Source organism: Aulonocara sp. 'chitande type north' Nkhata Bay, linkage group LG9 (genome assembly GCF_057382095.1).
Source record: "Aulonocara sp. 'chitande type north' Nkhata Bay isolate Kocher_YH1m ecotype deep benthic linkage group LG9, A_spYH_male_GT1.1, whole genome shotgun sequence".
NCBI lineage: Eukaryota > Metazoa > Chordata > Actinopteri > Cichliformes > Cichlidae > Aulonocara > Aulonocara sp. 'chitande type north' Nkhata Bay.
The window spans coordinates 24,877,641-24,899,821 of NC_141352.1; the positions used below are offsets into that span (position 1 = coordinate 24,877,641).

The window sequence follows — 22,181 nt, forward strand, 5'->3', positions numbered from 1 at the left end:
TATGGGGACCAGAGGGCTCAGCAGTCCAGCAAGCTTGTGCAAGTAAGGAATGTCGCTCTCACCGGAGACCACTGGACTTCGGTGAACAACGATAATTACTTAAAATATAAAGAATAAAAAAATGTAATTGGAGCCAGGCTATTAATAAAGTAATTGAGATTAATCGCAATTAATAACAGAAAATTGTGAGATTAGTTAGTTAATTTTTTTTAATCTATTGACAGCACTACTTTAAACAGTATTAACAGAGCAGGTTTTCCCTTTGGCTTGGGTATGAAATAATTTCACCTTGGCGGATAATTATCTCAGAATAGGAAAATAACAGCACTCAGTTTTTCTTCAGGGGTCTGGAGTCAGCATTTGATATAATCTTCTGTGTCCTGCTTCGTGTAGAGAATGTCCATTGATCTTCATCCAAAAAGACCACAATGAGCCATAAAAGCATTTCAGGGCAGTCGCCAAGAAGCACATACTCTAAAGTGGTTATGATGCACAAGGTCGTTAAATGCTGGACTTTCTCCAACTGTATGTCTGCACAAAGAATAAGCAAATCAATCTGAGACAGGCATGATTATAAGCAGAAATGCATCACGGGACTGTCTTCCTGTAGGATCTGAAGCATTGTAGTGGAAACAGAGGAGAACGCACAGTTAATTTTCATATAAATATTTATTGCAGAGGAGGTATCTTTTATGTACATGCTATCACAATATAACACAATATAAATCTACCAAATATTCCCATATATTGATGCTATAAGCTTGTCATAGAGCAATAGTTATAACAAGCACAATACAGTGGGTTAGAGACAGTATCACTCACTATACAACTTGTAACAGTCCATAAAAGATCAATTTTTTCTTTTCTTTATTTTTTTTTGTTCTATCAAGGGCAGTGAAACATCGGTCCTACTAATTTCTTGAATTCATGCAGAAGCCACAAGAGCAAGATTTACGACGTTACAGCGTTGAGTAGTAGTAGTAGTAGCGATAGTAGTAGTTGTATTTGCCTTTGTGTGACTTTGTTTGGTCACAAGAAATAGAAGTCAGGTTTAAATGAAAGCAGCTAACCAACAAAAATGCACCATGGTAGAGACGACCCAATTGGAGGACAAAGAAGCTACGGGACACGGCGTGGTACAAGAACAATGGTCTTGGATTTTCACACCCGAGTAAATGGCTGAGGTTCAAATACTCACAGACTCATTGATGAATTCCAGAGAGACGGACAGTAACAAACACTTGGTTATGTATCACACTGTTTAATACGCATACAGCTATGGACTGGCAGAACTGAGAATTCCTGCAGCAAGCACGCTATTGTAAATTAAAAAAGTAGACTCAAAGTTACATAAAACAGTGACTTCATTTAGTGCTGGGATGTTGCACTGTCATTTTTTGGGGTTTAGTTTTAAAATCAACATAAATGACACCATAAAAATTCCTTCTGTTGTTAAAAATGCTAACATATTGCTTGTTTTTGGTTCTTTTTCTTTTTGGGATTAAATTCAACCAAAATCATGGAGCCTCTATTCGCTCCATTTCACTTTGAAATATGAAAACAAACACATCTTTCCATTTTGAAATAACTTTCCTACAGTGACAGTAAAAGAGGCAGCAGGTTATTCTTCTCCCGAGTTCAGTGAAAATGGCAGTGACTCCAAAGTTAGGTTTAAATAAAGAAGGGGCTTTTCAAATGTCGCTGTACTCATGCAATAAAATCCTGACTCAGATGATAGATGACGCTTAACATCTGGTTCATAAAGATCACAAGGATCCATCAAAGGATTGCAATCAATCAGTGCTCTCTGACACCTCCCACAGGCTGGAGGTGGAGGTAATTCTCAGAAAATGATATCAGTTGCTGGATTGTTTTCATTTGAGTTGTGCCAAAGAAATTTAGTAATTCAAGAAAACTCACCGATGGGTACTGGCCTGAATCATAGTCATTACCAACCCCTAATGGGTTCTGAGGAAATTGACATGAACACAGACAATTACAATCAGTAATTCTCACAAGATACCACAATGCACTGTGGATGCTTTACTGACACACAACTGCAAATATAAATGCGGGTATTTTTTTCACTTTGATAGTTTATGGTGACTATTTAGACATTTTGATACAAAACACGGCACATCTCAAAACCTTTAAAAGATTTAGTCAGATTATTATTTGATAACTACCATGCTAAGTTTAATTATGAACTTATTAGGTTGATAAACAAATGGGGGTTCAGTCTGATTTGTATTTAAGTTGAAATGACGCCTAATATGGAGATGCAAAGAAAAACTGCAGCAGTGCTTAACCTTTAAATATAAAAGGTCACACTATTGTCAGTATTTCACATCATTCAATGACAGTTCCTTGATCCAGTTAATAAAAACTTGGATTTTATTTTGGAAGTTATGGCCACTGTTTCTATCATTTAGATAGGATCATACTTGATGAACCTTCATTCATCCCTGTCTGTGTCCAGAGTTTCCTACATTGCAGATTTCAGACTTGATGCTTAATCTGCACTAGACCATAAACTTTGAAACACTATATAAGTAAATAAAAGATGGATGTGAACAACATGACATCACTGATGAAGAGTTGAGTTTGGCATTTCGGCTGCTGTTGGGATTTCTTCTATTTTTTGGAGCCAGAAAGAACCACATGTGGAAGTGAGGATGAAGGTATAAGTCATCAACTTACCTTAACTAACCCAACCTGGTACTAGCGAGCAAAGTCCTGGAAATATTCTTCAGAGACTTTGGTTCATAGTGGCATGATCACACAGTTGCTGTAGATCCATAATGTGAATCTCACCACTGGAAGGTGCGCTATTGGATTAAGGTTTGGTGGAGGCCATTTGAGTACAGTGAACTTAACGTAATGTTCAAGAAACCATTTGAGATGATTTGAGGTTTGCGTTAGCCTACGGGGAGCAGCTATCGGACAATGGGTACGCTGTGATCATAAAAGGATCAGCAACAATACTGGGGTAGGCTGTGGCATTTAAACGGTGATGAATTTGTATTAGAGGCCTACATCCCCCAAGCTATTACAACACCACCAGCATCACCCTGAACCACTGATACAGAGTTGAACCATGCTTTTGTGTTGTTAACTCCAGCTTCTAACTCTACCATGCAAATGTTGGAGCAGAAATTGAGGCTTCTTAGACCAGAGGGAATATTTTTCCAGTCTTCTATTGTCCAGTTCTGGTGAGTCAATGTGAAATAGGCTCAGTTTCTTGTTCTTAGCTGACAGAAATAGCATCTAGGACAGGCTTCTCCAGCTATAGGTCATCGGCTTCAAGGTTAAGAGATGCTCTTCTGCATACGTTGCTTGTAACAAGTGGTTATAAGTATTTTTCTTTCTTTCCTATCAATTCCAAGTAGTTTGGCCATTCTCCTCCGACTTCTCACATCAAAAATGTCATTTTTGCCCAGAGAACTGCCATTCACCGGATATTTTTCTCTGTTTTTGGACCATTCTCTGTAAACTCTAGAGTGGGAATGTGAGAAAATATAAACAAATCAGCAGTTTCTGAAATATTCATCCCAGCTCATCTGACAACCACAATCATACTACGTTCAGTCACTTAAATCACAGATTTTTCCCATTCTAAACTTCCCTATTAGCAGGTCTTTTTGACCATGACCATGTGACTGACTAAGTCAAGATTTGCGCTAATGAACAGTGAACAGTTGAGTGTAAACAAAAACATACCAGCACTCACACTCATTACAACTGTTGTACAGACCTCTTGCATAGACTCTTAGTACATTGAAATGCATCATAATCTATAATATTTGTCAGATCACTCGCACACTGTAAAGTTGGGCATTTTCAATATTCTCAAGGGATTGACTGACTTAAACATAGTGGGCTCAAGTGCAGTGTAGCACACAAGTGTAGCTAACAAAGTCATCTATCGCTGCAAGATCCAGAAAAAGTAGCTATGTCTATGAAAAACGAGGTCCCAGAGGCACAGCAGCATTTCAGGCAGCTCATTTCTTTAACTAAAGGTTACTTTCTGTTGCTACAGCATGGATCTCCACATTTTCGATATTTATGCTAACTGCCCTTGCTGACATGACCCAAAAGCGATTAGTGTCTCCTTCATTTTCAAACAGGGTGTCTTTTGCTTTTAGGCCATTACATTAGACTATAATCTACAGATGCATAGCATGTTAATTTGTTTAATTTTGATGGATGATTATCCAGACTAAGTAATAACTTCCAGACAGTTTTAGCTAAGCCAGAAGTCTCCTTAAAAACCTGTGGGACTATCTGGCAAATTTTAGTGGCCACAACTACTACACAGAACCCAAGTTTTAATTACCCAGAATGCTTCTGTTATTGTGTAAGAGAAGTTGCTTTCCTTTTTTTTACGTTGAGGCAGTAGGATGGTAAACACAAAGGCAAGAACAGATCTTCTGCAAATTTTTCTGCATCTCATTTGTCCTTTAAATATTGCATCCTCAGGCACACACTTACTCACATTTGGTGCAAGACGAAGATCCAAGCTGGATTCATACACAAAGCTGGTGCAAATAACTTTTCCTTCACTACTTTTGACATATGTGAACATATCTGACACATTCATGTTAACGCTGCTCTCAAATATCACCCTTTAGCTTTTGAAACTATAAAACAGGGTCTCAAAAAAGTGAACTGAAAACAACATTATAGATTTGCCAACACATTAACTGTTTTAGTAGACAAACCGATAGGCTTCATCTACTCTCGATACCTGGCTGTGCATGCTGTTTATATAATTCACCATCACAAAATGCTGAAGAAGAAGACACTCGCTTCTCTTCAGACTGATACAAGACAATGCTAGTTAGATAGGCACATACAGTACATCTCCGCAGACTTGGAAGCATTTTAATCTGCTGAGAACTACAATTAAATAGATCTAAACAAAAAACAAACAAACAAAACATGTCTGAGTTTGGTCAGTGTGTTATATCGTGTGTGATATCATGCCATGTGGTTGAAAATAAGAAGACAAAATGTACAAGTTGGACATAACCTGTCCTCAGTTCTTAATTTGTGAAATTGGCTAAAGTGCTATAGACTGATTTCTTTCCTACGCCAAGGACAAAAACTAATAAATTAACTTTAGAGCTTCGAGACCTGCATCCCTCTTTGCAACTGTTCACTTGTTCTTTGGCTTTCACTTTCCCTGTTATGCAATTCAACCTTAATTTTATACTTTCTTGTTTATACACATCAATATTTGTCTCTACAGTCTCGTCCAAGAACTAATCATAGCAAAAAAAAAGTAAGAACAGCTGACATGGTGAACATGGATGTTTAACATTGCTTATGAAGTGAAAAGACTGAATTAAAAGTTGCATAATTAGTCTACAATTTCTCTTCAGGAGTGCCCTGTAATAATCTGGAATGCTCATCATGACTTTTTTTTTTTTGTAGATTTCACTTTTTTCCAAAATAGATAAAACAGGAACAAAACCTTGGAAAGGAAGGCAACTTGTGGATCAACTTTGCTTCCAAGTCACCGTACTAATAGTAAAAGGTGATATTTAACGATTTCAAAGTGGAAAAAAAGTATACATCAATAATTATAATATATCAGTGGTCCATTAAGGTTGAGTGTCATGCTTTCTTGCTCGACGTACTATCCTCAAAGTCCCAGGGACAAACATCTGCCTTTTTAGCAGCACCTACAGGCCCCCCTTTAGGAGTTGGTTTGCTCTGTTTCACTGCAGAAGAACTTTTGTCTGTATCCGTTTTTTCCTCAAAATCCCACGGACAGACTTCCGCCTGCTTTTCTTTGGCTGCTCCAACATTAGCGCTTTTCCTTTTTTCTACCAGCAGCATTTCCTGGTGACTCTCTACATCCCACGGGCAGACCTCGGCCATTTTTTGCTGGCCGACATGTTTCTCTGAAGATTTACTCTTGTCCTTCACCTTTGTTCTGCTTTTCTCATCATCAGTGTCTTTTGATTTTTCTTGGTCAACTGTTCTTGTGAAAGGGGGCCCTTTCTTTTTAGAAGGGGACTCCTTGGTTTTGGGTGCTTGTGAGGGGCTGGGTATCCTCTCTGAATTTGGAGCAGCTGCACTGTTGTCGAATTCCCATGGATAGACGTCGACTTTTGATATTAGTGGCTGGAGTGATCCTTTAGGTGGATCTCTCACATCCATTGGAGAGGTTCCCTTTTTCTGCTTTGTCACGTCTGGTGAGTGAGCTGACTCTGTTGGTTTTTTCAGCTCTTCGAAGTCCCAGGGACAAACATCTGCCCGATGTGTTCTGGAGCTTTCAACTGAAGAGGGAGGCTGCTGGGCTTTAGACTGAGACATCGATTGCTTCGATGGTTCCGCTTGACTGGCTTGAATCTCACCTCTGTCTTCCCATGGGCACACCTCTGCTCGAATAGCCGATGACCTCTGAATCTCCTTTGGGTGCCTGCCACTGGATGGAGAATGATCAGAACCTTTCTGCTTCTGAGACTTGGCTCCTTTCGTGCTACCTCCATGAACAGTTGTGGTTTCCTTTGGTGCAATAGATACATGCTTTTGAACCTTATTTTCAGATGGAGTTGGGAGATCTTCCACCTCCCAGGGGCATACTTCTGAGAGATCATAGAGGTCTTTTCCCTTAATGGGGTCGGAGCAGATTGTCGGTTGGCTGCCACTAACTGGCTGTTTCATGATTATGCCTTTTGTGGTGCTTTGTTTGTACTCGACTGACTGGCTGATAATCATCTTGGGTTGGCATTCATTTTCTGGCTCTACATTTGCCTTTGTGTCTTTGCTCTTTGGCTGACTCTTCTTATTGCTTTCCTCTGTACCCTGGGTCTTTCCAGTCAAGCCCAAAGTCTTCTCTTTGGCACTAGCAATGACACTGAGGGACTTCTGCAGCATGGAGGCTCTAGGATGAATTGGTTTCTTGTCTGCAGAGAGATTATGGGCGCTTGCTGACTTGCATACCAAGGGAACTGATTCTGTAGATTCACTGGGGGCGTTTATGTTCTCACTGGATGTCTTCTTGACCAGCTTCTTGCCCATAAGTGTATCCAGGAGGGACCCTTCAGCTGTGTTCTCATCAATCTTATCATTTACAGTGCTGCTGGAGTCCTCATTCTGGTCCCGGACGTGATCATAGCTACTGTGTGACTTCTTCAGGGAGAACACCTTGTTCTTCAGTGTCTCTTCCTTCGCTGGTTTTGCTGGGTGAGTCGTATCCAAGGGGGTTTTCTTCAGCATGGAGATGCTGTTACGATTGCTGCCATGCTCTCCCGCCTCCTTCTCTTCACGGCTGCACTGGCGATGCACAGACTCGGGAATCTCTGTGATGCGCCTCATCAGCGAGCGACCTAACCCTTTCTTAGAGCTTCGCTTTTTCTGGAAATGAGGGTTGTTTGCTAGCATCTTCTTCCTTTTGTAAATCTCCAACTGGGAGTACAGTTTCTTCAGCTCTTCCTACACATCAATGATAAGACAGATACAAAGTTATAAGTCTTTTTTTAAAGACATTAACCTGGCTAAATAAAGAAAACAAACAAACAAAGGTCGCGCTCAAACACTGCTACAGAAAAGCACACAATCTGCTGCACAGAAAGCATGCAGTACTACCTAATGACACATGACTACAAACAGTTTTTAAATAATGCATTACAGAGTATCACATGCTGAAAAAAAGCAAAGACGGGACAGTTTAGGACAGCATCAAATAAGAAAACGGAGTGTCTTTTAGTGTTAGGTCTGAAACAGCCTCTAAGCTCAGATCCTGAATCAGTTGGATTTCAATCTGCATTTCCCTCCGTGACAGTGAATGCTCTCAAACACCGGATGTCACCATAAAACCCCCTCTTCTACATTATAGGCTTAAGGTACCCAAATATTTTGGTAGAGAGACTTCTTCAGCTCTAACAGACAAACAGATATCTCTGCTCACGTTGGCACGTTTTTCCCAAAGGCTGTCGCAAGACCTTATGCCACAGCCATTAATAGAATTGAGATGGCCCATTTCGTCTGGTGTCTGCAATAAAAAACTGCCATGGCTCAGTATTTTTGGAGGATTCAAAAGGTGCACAATGGAAATGTAAAAGTTGGTGGAAACACCCCTCACCCTGATGTCCTCAGGGTCCAGGCTGTGCTCGCTCCATGCTGACGTTATGCTGCTGTTGAGGTACGATCCAGAGCGACCCATGTCCAACTCGTCCTCATAGGCCTCAGACGCGATATCATCTCTCATGTGGGTGCCAGCAAACAGGAACTGATGGAGGGCGGTAAAATTGGTCAACACTGATTGTTTCCATTACATTTCTTAAGCAAGGAAAAGCAAACAATGCAGAAATCACAATATACATATATAGCTTACTTACTTAACCTAACATTATTTAAGAAGATGGAAACAGTTCTTTAGTGCATTACTATGTATTTACGTGTCTATATAGCAAATATAAAACATTATATTTTACTGATGAAAATAAAGACCACCATGAAAGATAATTAATAAAATAAAAAGTAAGAATAAAAACAACAATAATAACAATATCTTAAATTGGAAATGCCTAAATCCTGGACAGCATCGAATACCAAAGGAGCTAAATTACAAGTAAAGCAGCATGTAAGCACAGGCTACATATGAAAGGTGAAGCCAATGGAGAAGTGCTTTAAATCTGGGCCAGTGGGGGCAAGTTGAATGGCCAAGTTAAGGCAATTTACTCATATACAGTAGAACATTTAAATGAAACTTAAGTGCTGCACAGATTCTTCTTCTTCTTTCCTTCCCTTAGGGGTGTCCACAGGGAATTGTGGACCCTATTTCTAGTGTCCTCCTCTATCACATCACCCCTCTGCATTTCCTGACTGCCAGATCCATGTTCACCATCCAATAATCCACTATTTCTCCTCTGCACAAACCTCTAACTTTGTCTCCAAACTGCTCAACTTGAGCTGTCTGTCTGATGTAGTCATTTCTAATTATGTCCCAATGAAAGTCTCAACATCTCCAGCTCTGCCTCCTGTTTTTGTCAGTGCCAATGTCAATGCCATGAAACATACATCATAGCATTCTCACTACTGTTTTGTAAACCTTCCCTGTCACTCTTGCTGCTGCTATCCCTCAGACATAAATCACCCCCAACACTTTTTGGAGCTTAAACTTGAATTAATAAGAACTTTAAGGCTAACTGACCTAGGGAGCATGACATCTAAAACTGGAAATAAGCCCAACAGATACTCAGAGTGCTTACTGCTGATTTGTTCTATGAGTACACACTATTTTAGGCCCCAGTCACATAAGTCAAGAGACCAGTCAGCGACTCCATAGCAACCTTTGGAAAAATGCATATACCCCAGCTGGTTGCCGAGTGGTTGCTGCACCAAAAACCTTGCGATTTCATTGGTCGCTAGCAGTTTGCCAAAATTGACCACAGTTTGCATGCAAGACACTGACTCATCTATGGCAATCTGTTAGCGACCAAAGCAATCACAAGCAGGTTTTTATTACAACACAAAGTAAAAAGTAAAATAACCTCCAGTAACTACTCACTACCTGGTTGGTGAATATACTTTTTCACCCTAGCGACTTTTTTAGGGCAACCTCATAGACTAAATCTATACAAGTTGCTACACTGTGAGCATGGAGGGGTGCTTGTGATTCAGAGCTTCTGAAACTGAGGTCTCACAGTGATGGTTCACAAACTACAATTATTATTGTAGGGTCTTTACTTTGCAATATAAAGCGTCATGAGGCGACTGTTGTTGGGATTTGACGTTATATAAATAAACTTAAATTCAATTAGATACTACACCCATCTTTTCCATACATTTGTGAATGTATTGCATACATTGAAATGGTTACCTTAGGAATGAGTAGAAGACCCAGGGTGACAGTGACAGTTAGGTGAGTGTGGGTGAAGAACAGGAGCAGCATCCAGTCTGGATGCAGCTCAGGAGCGAGAGTGAACCTGTAAAAATAAAGACAGACATCCAGATGTGAAGCTGATGTTAGTCAATTTCATTGACTGCCGATAGGATTTCAGTTTCTTATATTCTGATATCTATAAAGCTGTTCAGCATCACTATTCAACCTGCTAAATCTCATCACATAAACCAGGAAAGTATTTGGACACAAAGACACGTCTTTATTATAGTTCATCAACTTTAAAGTGTTCATTCACTAACTGAAGTGAAACCTGCATCAAAGCTCTTGGATACAGATGGATGTGGGAGAGAAAGCTACCACCAGTGCAGCAGATTTAGCAGCAGTGTCTGTCTAGTCGTCAAATGCACTCCTGCAGTGTTCTACTTGGGTGATCCTCGTGCCAGCAAGGACACAATATTTTCCTCATCCGCTCAATTGGATTCACAATAAAAAGGAGTGACCTTCATCTGGTCAAAAGATTCAGTCTATGTGTACATCAGACGGGAACACACTAGGCTAGCTGTGCTGCAGCAGTTGGAGGAAAATAAGATAATTACCATCTGAAACAACAGTGGTGAGAGGAGTAGCTCCAGCCTGTTATTTAGAACGAACTAACAGGCTTTCAGCACAGTGAGACCTCGTGTGCACTAAGGATATGAAGGCATGTCTTGTTAGATGCTAATTCCACCACTGGAGAGCCTCTAACAAGCAAATGTCATGTAGCAGGCTCATTACGCTGCTGAGGTTGGCAAATGGCTAATTAACAAACAGTTACTGTGGTAATAGCTGTGAGGCATGAATGAAGGCAAACGTCCAGCATATGAAATGTCTCGAAGCTTTGAAGTCTTCTCTCCTTCGTGTTTTGTGATGAGTTTGTGTGCAGATGAGGATTTAATAACTCTGGCATGCTGTTTCCTCTCAGCCAGCAGCATTTCACTGAGCGATCTCCACCACTCCTACGACTCCAGCGGTTTCATTCCAGCATCCCATTTACCTGGACCTGGCTTATACCTGAAGATGACCACAGCCAACACGGAAGCCTGAGCTTTAACTGGTCACTATGGGATCAAATAGCAGGTTCTTCATGCAACATAAATGGATGGCGGTTGCCTTTAACTAGCCCCGGTGCACACTGGAGCCCCAGGTGGCAACCAGACGGAATTAACCCACCACACCAGGCAGTTCTCCAGTTTATTAAGGACCTCATCTGGCCATTTTCTGCAGAGGAAAGCCTCACAACAATGCTCGAGAGGCTCGTTAAAAGAACTGGCCAAGCAATCACAAGAGCCAGATGTTCAAAAAGACATCAGAACACTTAAAAACTCGCATTTCTTCCAGTAAACTATCGATCATGCACAATTTATTGGTAATGAACGATAATAAAGCTACCAATAGTTCAAGTAATTGATGCTGTCTTAGAAAAAAAAAATCACCCTGACATGGTTCATTAGTGAATAATGTGATGTAGCTGAGCTCTCAATTAGGGCGGCTCGAGCTAGGAGCGGCTGTGGCAGTGTCAGCTGAAACATCTCATTTATTAAAACTGCACATTGCAGCTACTTGACGTGTAGACTGGAGGGAGAGGGCTGATTTCACTATGATCAAAATTAACTACGAGCTGAACAGAACAGCTAGCGTACACGGAAATCAGGCGATCTACTGGAGGATATAAACATCAAAATGACAACCTGAAGACAGACTATGATATTAAATATGGAGCCAGTACGTACTGGGAATTTTGCAAATTTAAGTGACAACATTTGCATGCTGAACACAATGTATCTATTAGTAACTATGCTTAGAGCGCTATGTGGGTGGATTCGAGCCTTACTGTTATTCCAGTGTTAAGGTTCTGATTTTTGTGTTTGTTAAACTTGGACTTTGCTTTTGTTTCCTTTATTATTCCATTTACGTGTGCACACAGAAAGGTCCTGAGCTGGATTTGAACCCAACACCTTTTAGCTGTGAGGCAAAAGTGACACAGACTGCCATCCAAATAAAACAGACAAAACAAACAAAAAACCCACTTCTTTATCTTAAATATCTTAAATAAAAGTGTCTCTTTTTCTTTTAACTGATCCTGTCAGTTATGTTACTGTCAGTTATCATCAGTGTTAGTCATAAAATAAAAGTTGGAGCGTATTTCAAGACAGAGGATTATTACCCAAAGAATCTCTAAATTCAGTATTGTATGGGGTATAACAGAATATAATTTGTGATGCTCAAAGTGTTTTGGTAAAAATTCTAGACAAATTTATTACATAAATAAATAGAAAATCAGTTTAAAAAGTTTTCAGTTTGGATATAGCATTATAACAGATGATGTAAGCTGTAGGCTTCTTACAGTATAGCACAGGTGGGGGAGTTTACTGCAAAAAACTGTCTGTGATGAGTCAGAAAACACAGCCTGACTGTGCAAACAGCACCTTTAACAAGTCTCACTGGACCCCAGAGTAGAGCCTTCCCAGTTTCATTTCAAGACAAGCTTATGCTTCTTCCTGCTCCTTTTTGAACATGAACGTTATTTGGAGTTGTGGTTGCTCGTTTTCCTTTTGTTTTGCTTTGTTCATTTGTCTCTTTTAATTCTGTTTTGTTGTACTTTTTCAACATGTTCAAAATAAAGATTCAATCAATCAATCAAGACACCTCACAGAATTTTCTATCACACCACTGTATTCTTGGTTTGCATTTTGGGTTATTTTTGTTAAATAAATTGATTTTGCTCGGTTTCAGCCCTCTTCTCTTCAACTCTCTGTAGCTTTAAATTATTTGAGCTGCTGCTGCCCATTTCCAGAAGAGGGCAGTACCTTTCCTGCCATTACCACAAACAACCTGAACCAAAAATGCAGCAGAATAATTAAATTCTGTGCCGTAACCTCAAAGTGTCTGAGAAGAACTGCTGGTTTATACCAGGTCTGTACATATGTACCAAGAATCTGAACAGACTGACTACTTTACACAAAGCAAAAATGTTCTTATGCAGTACTGATAACATATAAGAAATTTCTAGCTGATTAAACAACCTTTCCCTCACTAGTCTGCACCACAAATACCAGCTGGTTGAGTAAATAATTACTATTTTACTCATGTGCAATAGTTAACTGTTCTCAGATGCTACACAGCAGTATGTGATTTAGAAAATGAACAGTTGTATGCAGGCTGTGAGAGAACAAGCTAGTGTATAATCACTGGAGTAATGTGCCATGAAGTACAGCACAGGCGCGTGGATGCTAACCTGCAAAGAAGGAACACTTGGCAAACTAATCTGACATCATGAGTATGATGATTTGCAGTACAAAGTGCCGCACTGTTGAGTGACATTTAAAATATGATTTGATTATTAAAGAATGTAATTAACAGTTTCAAGTGGTTTCTAAATATAAGCACTGTTTACACAGCCAATTTTTATCCTCATCCATTAGATTAGGCTACATGTTTAATGTCTTTCGTACTATTGCTGGTCTGCTGGCTACCAAATGCAAAGCAAACTTTCCCCCTGAGCTAAGGGTGGTCCACACACGGAGCGATGTGGTGATCAGAGAACATAAAATGCCAAAGATGTTCAGCAACTTCAAGCGATAATAGGAGAAGTGAGTGGGCATGAGCAAATGCAGCAAATACCAACAATGGCGACCCCCACATATGTTGATCGACATATGAGGGGGTGGCAAATAAATTAGAAGGTTACCTAGGCAACTGAGGGCTGAATTGTCCAAAAGCAACCAACCATTGAATGACCAACAGGATGAGGAGGCATGTAACTGATAGCTGGAAAATTTGCCATTTTGCACACCTTCAAGGCTTCATCTATTTTTCCCGTCTCTGCATAAAAGTAAGCTGTGGAGCTCCGTTTCTAATTGTCATCATGGGTTTTTGCTTTGCAACATGATGCAAATTTGAGTTGAAAATTTTTAACCTGCGCAAATGCGGCTTCGCCTCTGTTTGCATTGCCCAGTGTGAATTTGCATCAAATCACCTCATGGGATTGAAAACATGTTCGCAGTTTGAAGGTTTTCAGACTTTCTGATTTCTGTCATGTCATTTCCTTAAGATTCATTCTAGCTTACTCGATGTGCTATAACCAAGAGACTATGTTGGCAGTTCACTGACCTTATAAACAAACTATTTATCTCATATAACTTTTACTAATTTTCTGGTACGATGCAATAATACGATAGAATATATTTGCATTTTTTTTAAATTCAACAAAAAAAACCTCATGGTGCCAAATCACTAGGAGGAGGAGCTCTTACCTGATGATGTAGAATATAGCTGACAGCACAAGCTCATTATGAACAGCGATGGCCATGTAGCGAGGCTCGTGGAAGGCCGACGGCACAGTCCTCACGGCGTAACACAGATAGACCGCCCACAGCAGGAAGAGGAACTCGGCTGGGAAGCGAAAAAACAAAAAACAAGCTGTAAACACAGCGAATGCTCTGGCCAAGAAATCATTTCAATGCAGCACACGCTCCTTACATGGGCACCAACCAACCAGCCACTTCACACTCCAGCGCACACATGGAGCTGCCACAGATGGTTGTAAAACACACGTATACAGGAAAGTGGCCTGCTCGACAGACTCATTTGCAACAGCTGTGGTTGTATTCTCAGGGCATTAAATGAGTCCCCGTGCACCTCCGCGGCAGCCTCACATAAGGTTTCCAAGGTATCCAGCTCCGCAACTGTAAACACGCCAGGTTGCTGCCTGTGAGGGCAAGTGAATCATGTTTCCTTACAATAGGAACAACAATCACTGCAAAGTGACTCATTACTGTAAACGCCTCCCTGTCTGTTGGACTTCTTTTTTTAAATAATTAGATCTCAAACTTTTATTTTTGTAAGTAAAACTATTTACTCGAGACAACAATAGAAATAAATTTGTTTTCTCCGTTCCTTGAAATAAAATAGCGAGTGAGAGCAACGAGGGAAATCTAACTCTTTTTTAATGGTCTATTCAGAGCATTTGTAAATTATTTATCAGTAGTTCCAGCATATTAATCCTTCAAAATGGGCAGATTTGTTCATTTTTTTGTACTTGATTTTTTTTTTTTACAGCGTTAAACAAAAAATGTTTCTGGTACGTTACCAACTAAAAGACTTCACTCACAAGTTTAGCTACCTCAAAGCCTTTTCTTTCTTTTTTTTAACCATATATTCTGTTATAGAATATAACTTCTATAGAATAACTTTCTTTTTTGTAATCTATCATGAACCTCCATACAGTTTAGAGTGGGCTTTGTGAAACCGATTATACAGAGGATTTGCAGACAAAGAACTGCTAACCCAATGACATTAACTCATCCCTGTGTATGAACACTTCTAGTGAAACTGGGACCATTTTCCTTCAAAATAAAAGCTGCACCTTTTAAACTTCTACTTTGATGGGGAGCCTTCTCCATTTCCAGTTTGCGTTGCACTTTTGCTAACTACAATCACTTGGGTAGTAGTTAGCAAGTATTTGCAGCCAAGCTGTTCGTCGCAAATTACAGGTGACCAAGGCAACCTACTAGCAACCAAAGCAATCATAATGAGCTTCTTAGTGCAGCATATCATATTCAATATGTTGAATAACGTGCACGCATGATATCACATGAAGAAAAAGAAATCTCTCTAGGTTGTATGGTGCAATATTTTTAAAAAATACTTACTACTCACTACTCATGTACTAATTTCTATAGTGTTTCTGTGTTCTATGATATTTAACCTTGCCATGGGTGTCACAAGAAACTAACTCGCACCAGCATGTGATTTACAAGAGAGGCTGTGTGAGGGATGAGGAAGAGGAGTGTGCAAAAGAAGTGAGTTCTCTTACCATGACTGCTGATAACTGCTTTTTTACTGTTTTCATGTTTATAAAGTTAGACTGCACAAGATTAATACAAGAATCTCAGTGTGCCTGTACTGTCCTCTACCTCTGCACATGCGAGCACATGATAACAACTACTGAAAGTGCAGTTTTGCTGCATGCTTGGGTCTTAACAATTCGTCTTTATTCGATAGGAGTTCATTTTTTATGGGATTGTTTCTGCGCAGAAACACAGCAGAGCAGAAAATACTACAATTATATCTCTTGCTGCGAGCAAATGCAGGTGTGGATTTCTAAATCTGAAAGATTTATTGCATCTCTGTGGGTGTAAATTATAAGCTGCATTCAGGTGGCATCAGAGTTGCCCCGCACTTCCATATTGCCAACCTATTTTTACCTCCTAATAAACAGAATGAAAATGTGTCCTCAGTATACAGTAGCGCAGCATGGCGGCCCGGCTGGGGGTCCATCTGTTTTCCCAGAACTCTAAAACGACCACAGCGCTCTCTCATGAAGCCTGAGTCAGCAGACATACACCAGCATGCAGACTTGCTCAAAGTGAGATGCTGCTCTCAAAGCATCTTTGATTTCTCATCTGTCTTCATCTGCTGCTGGTTGCCCTTCCCCTCCTGTGTACAACACAGGAAAGCATCCAAAAGCGTAGCACCAGTAGAGAGGATTAATGTCTTCTTTTGGGAAACATTTCCAAATGTGCATGGAAGGGAGTTGTCTTAATCATCCAGCTTCACCCCATCACTCATTCTTCCCTCATCTCACTTTCAACTCCCATCGCTATCATGCCTAACAAATCACTTCTTAATTTCACGTGTCCATCAAGTAACCCACGTTTCCTCACCACACTTACCCACATGCAGAGTGCAGCACACTTAAATCTACTCACAGCGCCCTGCAGAGGCAGAGGGCAGTAACGGTACTTACCAACAGCCATCATATAGTCCCAGCGATCCAGGAGGCACATGCTGAACTGCAGCCCATTGGGCGTGTAGCCCACCTCGATGAGAGCCAACTTCCTGTCCGGGTTCTGACAGACAGCAGATGTCCAAGCCACCAGGAACCAGCAGACGATGAGCAGAATGATGCCCAGCAGACGTAGCACTCGCCAGCTGGTCATATAGGGGATCCTCTGGGCTGTACGGGACAGGAACACCTTCAGCACCCTGTGGAGGGAGAAGCTCACATTGAGACTGTTTCACAAAGTTTCATGTAAGCCTGTCGTCATTTCAAGTAAACAGAGTATCCATGAGAGGGAAATACCTCTACACTCAGTGTGCCTTGAGTGTATTTATCTTTTTATTTCCCATATCTGCTAGAATTTGAAACCTTCTACATGCAAAAGCTTTAAGCAAAAAATACATCACAGCTGCTTTACACACTGGTTTATTAGTCTATGGCAATATTAGTATCGGAAAAATATTGCTTCCACAATATGACATAAATACTTAACAGAAAACTAGTATTTCAATTTTCATAGACTCTTATTAAGCTTTATAGCAGCCATTCCCAAAGTCAAGAGTGCTGCGGCCCACTTAAAAACCAGAAAATCCCAAGGGGCCCACTCATTCTTAAATCTTCACTTTAATCAAAATGCAAGAGAAAGTGATGTATTTCCTTGAAAAGTTTCATTCCAAAAAACATAAACAACGGAGGCTGTTAAGGCTATAAATTGTTGATGCTACTTGGGTGTATGCAAAGTGTTTAGGTCAGTGTGTGACCCATCTTCCTCCTTGGACACGAACTTCACTCACCTGTGCCAATAGCAGTCACTGAACTGAAACTCTCTGCTGTGCTATTGCAGCCTTTCAAAGGATTTTTATTGTGTGCTGCTGTGTCCAAACAAACATGCTGAAAACGCCGACGTCAACTCTGTGATCAAAAGTGGGCCTGGCAAAAAATTAACCGTGATGGTGGATGCTGATGTAAAATATTAGTCTAGTCATGCTGTCTCTTGCGAAATGAGAAGTATACGTCATATTACTTTTTTTATATGGATGAATTTACCTTTATTAGCACCATTTCCTGTGAACTGGCTCCAACATGCTCAGAATCGATGATTTTCTCGACCATATTAGTTCATGAAATTTAACCAAAACAGTTTATCTGCCTTAAACTTACTAAACATAACAAAAAGAGCTGAGTAGGGTTGAGCGATAGGACGAATATATCAACTATCGACGATAGGCTAAGGCCATTGGTGATCGTTTTTACAAGGTCGATTTATTTATTTATTTGCCCATGAGTAAGTTTGCTAATAATGATGGAGCTAATAGAAGCAGTCAACAGAAAAAAAAATAATAGCACTGTTTTAACAGCACCCTTTTTCATCTGCGAGCAAATGCACGCTCCTAAATTCTGTGCCCAAATGCGTGTTGATGGAGCTGCAGAAGTTGGTGATAGCCTTGCATACTCAGCCGCATGGTGGACACGTACACGCTTATGCAAGTTAGTCGTGTTTGAGTACTTTGTTCACACTATACGTCTGCACAAGCGGCACACCGCTTTGGTTACATCCTTAGGTTTACCTCTTTCATCCCAAATTGGCAACTTTATACTTTTTTTAGTGCTGTCAGCATAATCACGACTAACGCGATTAACAATTAACCCATCTGGAGCACAGACGGAGTCAAAGTCCCTGAAATGTCTCTGTCAACGCATTTCAGGCAGTTTGTCCAAAGTTTGTTCATTCTGCACTCCAGATGGTTTAAGCGCGTTAAAATTTTTAATCGTGATGACCACATTAACACTGACATCCCTAATTCTTTGGGGAAATTAGTTCATCCATGTTTGGCCTTCTGTGTTGTAAACAGCAAATCAGTCCGTGCATGATTACATTGCTCCGCCCATCAAAAAGTCTGCGCATACGCGAATATATCGTCGATCGACGATTATTGGACTGACGACTGTCGGTTGGAAATTTTTTACATATCACCCAACCCTAGAGCTGAGTGATCAGAAAAGAAAAAAACAAAGCAAACTTATTGTTTGTCACCTCACTAAATGGGTGAAATTTTACACTATTTATTAAAAAATGCTAATATGTTGCAAACTTATTTAAGGGCTTTGGTTTAAAAGAAAGTGTGTCTTGAGGTATGATTAAATGACATGTCAAGACTTTTTCCTGACTTCCTGCAAAGCAGCGCAGCAGAAAAAAACTGCTAGCCATCACATTTGCAGCACTTATTCCACCTGCCAAATCCACAGACTGTGGAACATGAGTTAAACTCTGCTCAAACACATCACCGGCATAGCTATTCTTAGGCTCTGCCCTTCACGCACATTGATGAAGTGTCCACTGCTCTCTCCACTAATGAGCCCCCCATCAAAAATTGATCTGTGCAATATGTTAACTTGCACCTCTAAGGGTGAACTGGGCCCCGGCTCGTGTTAGCCACATCCTCTTAATCAGTATCTCCATTAGCGCATTTTGACAGATTCACCTGACAAAAAAAGGCCCACAAATGAAGAATTTCATCACTGTCACTTTAAATACAGTGGACCACCCTGTCTCATTAACAGCTATTCACAGCTGGAGAACTCCCCCCCAACACCACTCCACTGCATCCTCTGGCGATGCTTTCTGTCCCTGAGTTCTGTTTTTGTCTTTTTCTCAGCAACTGTCATTCAGGACTTTGTTAAATATGGAGCTCATTTGGGGCCAATGCGCTCCGTGTTTTCTTAATTACTTTACCACTTAATGAGGCAGTATAGCCTGGTGATGAAGTAGCTGAAAAACACGCTGCCTTGACACATCACAGGACTCTTTATCAAAGGATTAAGAGGTCAGGTGTAATATAATCTGATAAGTGCTTCCAGGGATGGATAACAGTGTCGAACTGTGGGTGAAGTACCTGTACAACTTAAGAGTCAGCATCCCGTAGACGGTAGCGAAACCCAGCAGTCGAACCCAACGCAGAAGGATGCAACGGAAAACACTGGGCTGGAAGTAGAGAATCCCAACCTGGAAGAGGACAGAAGAAGCATTAAACAACAAAGGTCGTGAAAAGAAACTGAAAAATAAATAAATAAATAAATAAATAAATAAAAGAGCCACCCAACTGTGAGTGTTTTTTCTATCTAAATGATAATGGGCCCTCTTTCCCTGGGAAATTTCATTTAAATTCGTGGGAAGCTGCTGCCTCATTGTGCTCTCAGTGGATGTCTCTATAAACAGTAAAGTAATCTTATTTAAATGTTGGTTTTCTCCAACTGTTCTCCTTTGGTGTCGCACAAGTGAATGAGTGGGTTTATGCAGTTTAGTTTACTGTACATCCTATCGCACATTAAGTCCCTCTATAATCAGTTACTTGCTTTGTTTCACCACAGAATCTACTCAGGAAGCTATTTTGCTTGTGTTCTCTAAACCTTTTCTACTTCCTCTGCCACCTTTCATCCATCAAAGGGAATTTAAAATACAGCAAAAGTGACCATCAGTGTGTATCGCCGATGCTGCAGATGAACTCAGTGTGTTTTGGGGCTGTGAACTTTTTTTTTTTATAGTGGTTTTTGTCAGCAGATGGTGTTTCCAGGGATGTCATGAATGTGTTGACATAAAAGATCAAATGCTGCTTGAATTCTAGGACCTTTTTGCTCATGTCGGCCAAAAAAAAAAAAGAGCACCAAATTTTTATTTTTTCTCATATGCTACAAAAAGCAGCTCCATCTGCTGATGAAGATCATGTGCTATGATCAAAAGGTCTGGGCATCAGTTGAGCGCATACACTTGGACTTACTTCTAGGACTCTCAAGGATCAAAAGTTTTGACCGTACTAAAATTACTATGGCTAAACAGCTGCTGAGCTTGCTTCTCAATAATGAAAAAGTAACATTTGTTGAGCACTTTTCTAGTCTGATTGAGCACTAAAAAGTACCTAACAGATACAATATGTACAACAGCTGCAGAAACAACAAAAGGTTTGCTCCACTAAAAGGTATAAGATAGCTTTCTTAGAACAATACTTTAAAAAGCTTGTTGGTGTACGGCAAAACTATGTGCCAATGATCAGGTTCCCTTGATGGAAAAATAACTAAATAAATAAAAACTTCAGAAGGTTTATGGTCCAGGTATGTTGATATACAACCTATTCAAGAAGGGGCAGTGTCAAACAGAACAATAAGTGGACACGACCACCAAAAATGAAATCCAGAGGAAATGATGTGCTCACAGTTGCTATGAGACAGTAAAGCATAGTAACTAACTAAACGAATATATAACAAAGATATAAAATATAACAAAATAACTACAAATAGCTGAAATTATAAATATTCTAGTATTATTAAATATGCACGCAGTGTTACTGTATATGCATATTGTAAAATTAAATATGCATACTTGACTTACCATATTGTCAGCACCCTGTGAAACCCAGTAAGTAAAGGAGCTTAAGCTCGCAGTTACATCCAGTAACTACTATTTTATTATTATTTTCACTGTATATTTTTCCCTTTGACACATTTTAAGGGTATGACCACTCATTTGTAATTATCTTACAAGCTTTATTAACAACCATAACAAGAACAATGTTGACACTGCATATCAAGGCTGAAAATTCCCTCCACATTGTACATGGATTGACCCCAACCATAACCTTTTGAGAAATGTCACTAAAAGATAAAAAAAAATCTAACCAAACCAAACACATAACACAAAGGAACCAAGCTAATAAATTAATAATGCTAATAATTTAATAACTCAATAGAAGATTACTTAAAACACTGATTATATTTGAATCTTGTGATTTGCCAGACATCGTTTTATGAGCAAGATAAAGCAGTGTGTGTGTGTGTTATATGTGCATTCAGCGCTCTATCTCATTTATAAATAATTATTTCAGCTTGGCCAACCTTTGGTAAAAGTTTGAGCTAAACTTTGACCAGGCTGGAATTGGTTGTCACTACTTTTTAGTGTAATTTTTAATTTTCAAGTGAAAAACAAAATGAAAGAGACTATATTGAGGGCCGGTATGAATATCACAGTGTTGTTGGTGATTTGATGAATTTAATGTCTAGCTCTTCCAGTCTGGCAGAATGAAACTCATCCAGGAATAGTCTCCCAATCTTTAGGGATTTAAATCCGCATTCCTCTCTTTAGTGCATTGTTTGAACTCCAACAACAGTGACTCAGCTCAGATAATCTTTGAAAGAAACCTTCTGTTAACAGGATAACATCATAATGAGTGACTGACGCTTACCGCTTCGCTCCTAAAATGCCTCACACACATCGTCAGGGTTCAGCCGGTGCTTTGATATTGTTGCGAGCATACAAGTAAACAACCCTTACACTACAATGATTGCATAATAGAGCAATTAGGAATGAAAAACAACTGACATGTTCTGCACATAGTGTCTCAGATATAACACTCAATGAATAAATGTCTAAGAAAGAAACAGGTAGAGAAATTTCTAATAATTAGCATTATTTTCTCCAATAATTATAACTATAGTACAATTAATAGTAGT

General features: G+C 39.9%; 1 protein-coding gene across 3 annotated transcripts in view; it reads right to left on the minus strand.

The window, feature by feature from the left end:
* Positions 1-678: 678 nt before the first annotated feature.
* The window catches only part of gpr158a (G protein-coupled receptor 158a), a 92,272-nt gene continuing 70,769 nt past the window's right edge, over positions 679-22,181 (minus strand). The window contains exons 6-12 of one of the 3 annotated variants that reach the window (XM_086306675.1): positions 19,574-19,683; positions 16,647-16,885; positions 14,152-14,290; positions 9,836-9,941; positions 8,096-8,242; positions 7,922-8,005; positions 679-7,446 (exon numbers count right to left, since the gene is read on the minus strand). In XM_086306675.1, the coding sequence (XP_086162801.1) occupies positions 5,620-7,446; positions 7,922-8,005; positions 8,096-8,242; positions 9,836-9,941; positions 14,152-14,290; positions 16,647-16,885; positions 19,574-19,683 (2,652 nt within the window). In that variant the 3' untranslated portion in view covers positions 679-5,619. Of the gene's footprint in view, positions 7,447-7,921; positions 8,243-9,835; positions 9,942-14,151; positions 14,291-16,646; positions 16,886-19,573; positions 19,684-22,181 lie in introns of all 3 variants that reach the window. The other 2 variants (XM_086306676.1, XM_086306674.1) reach the window with 2 other exon arrangements.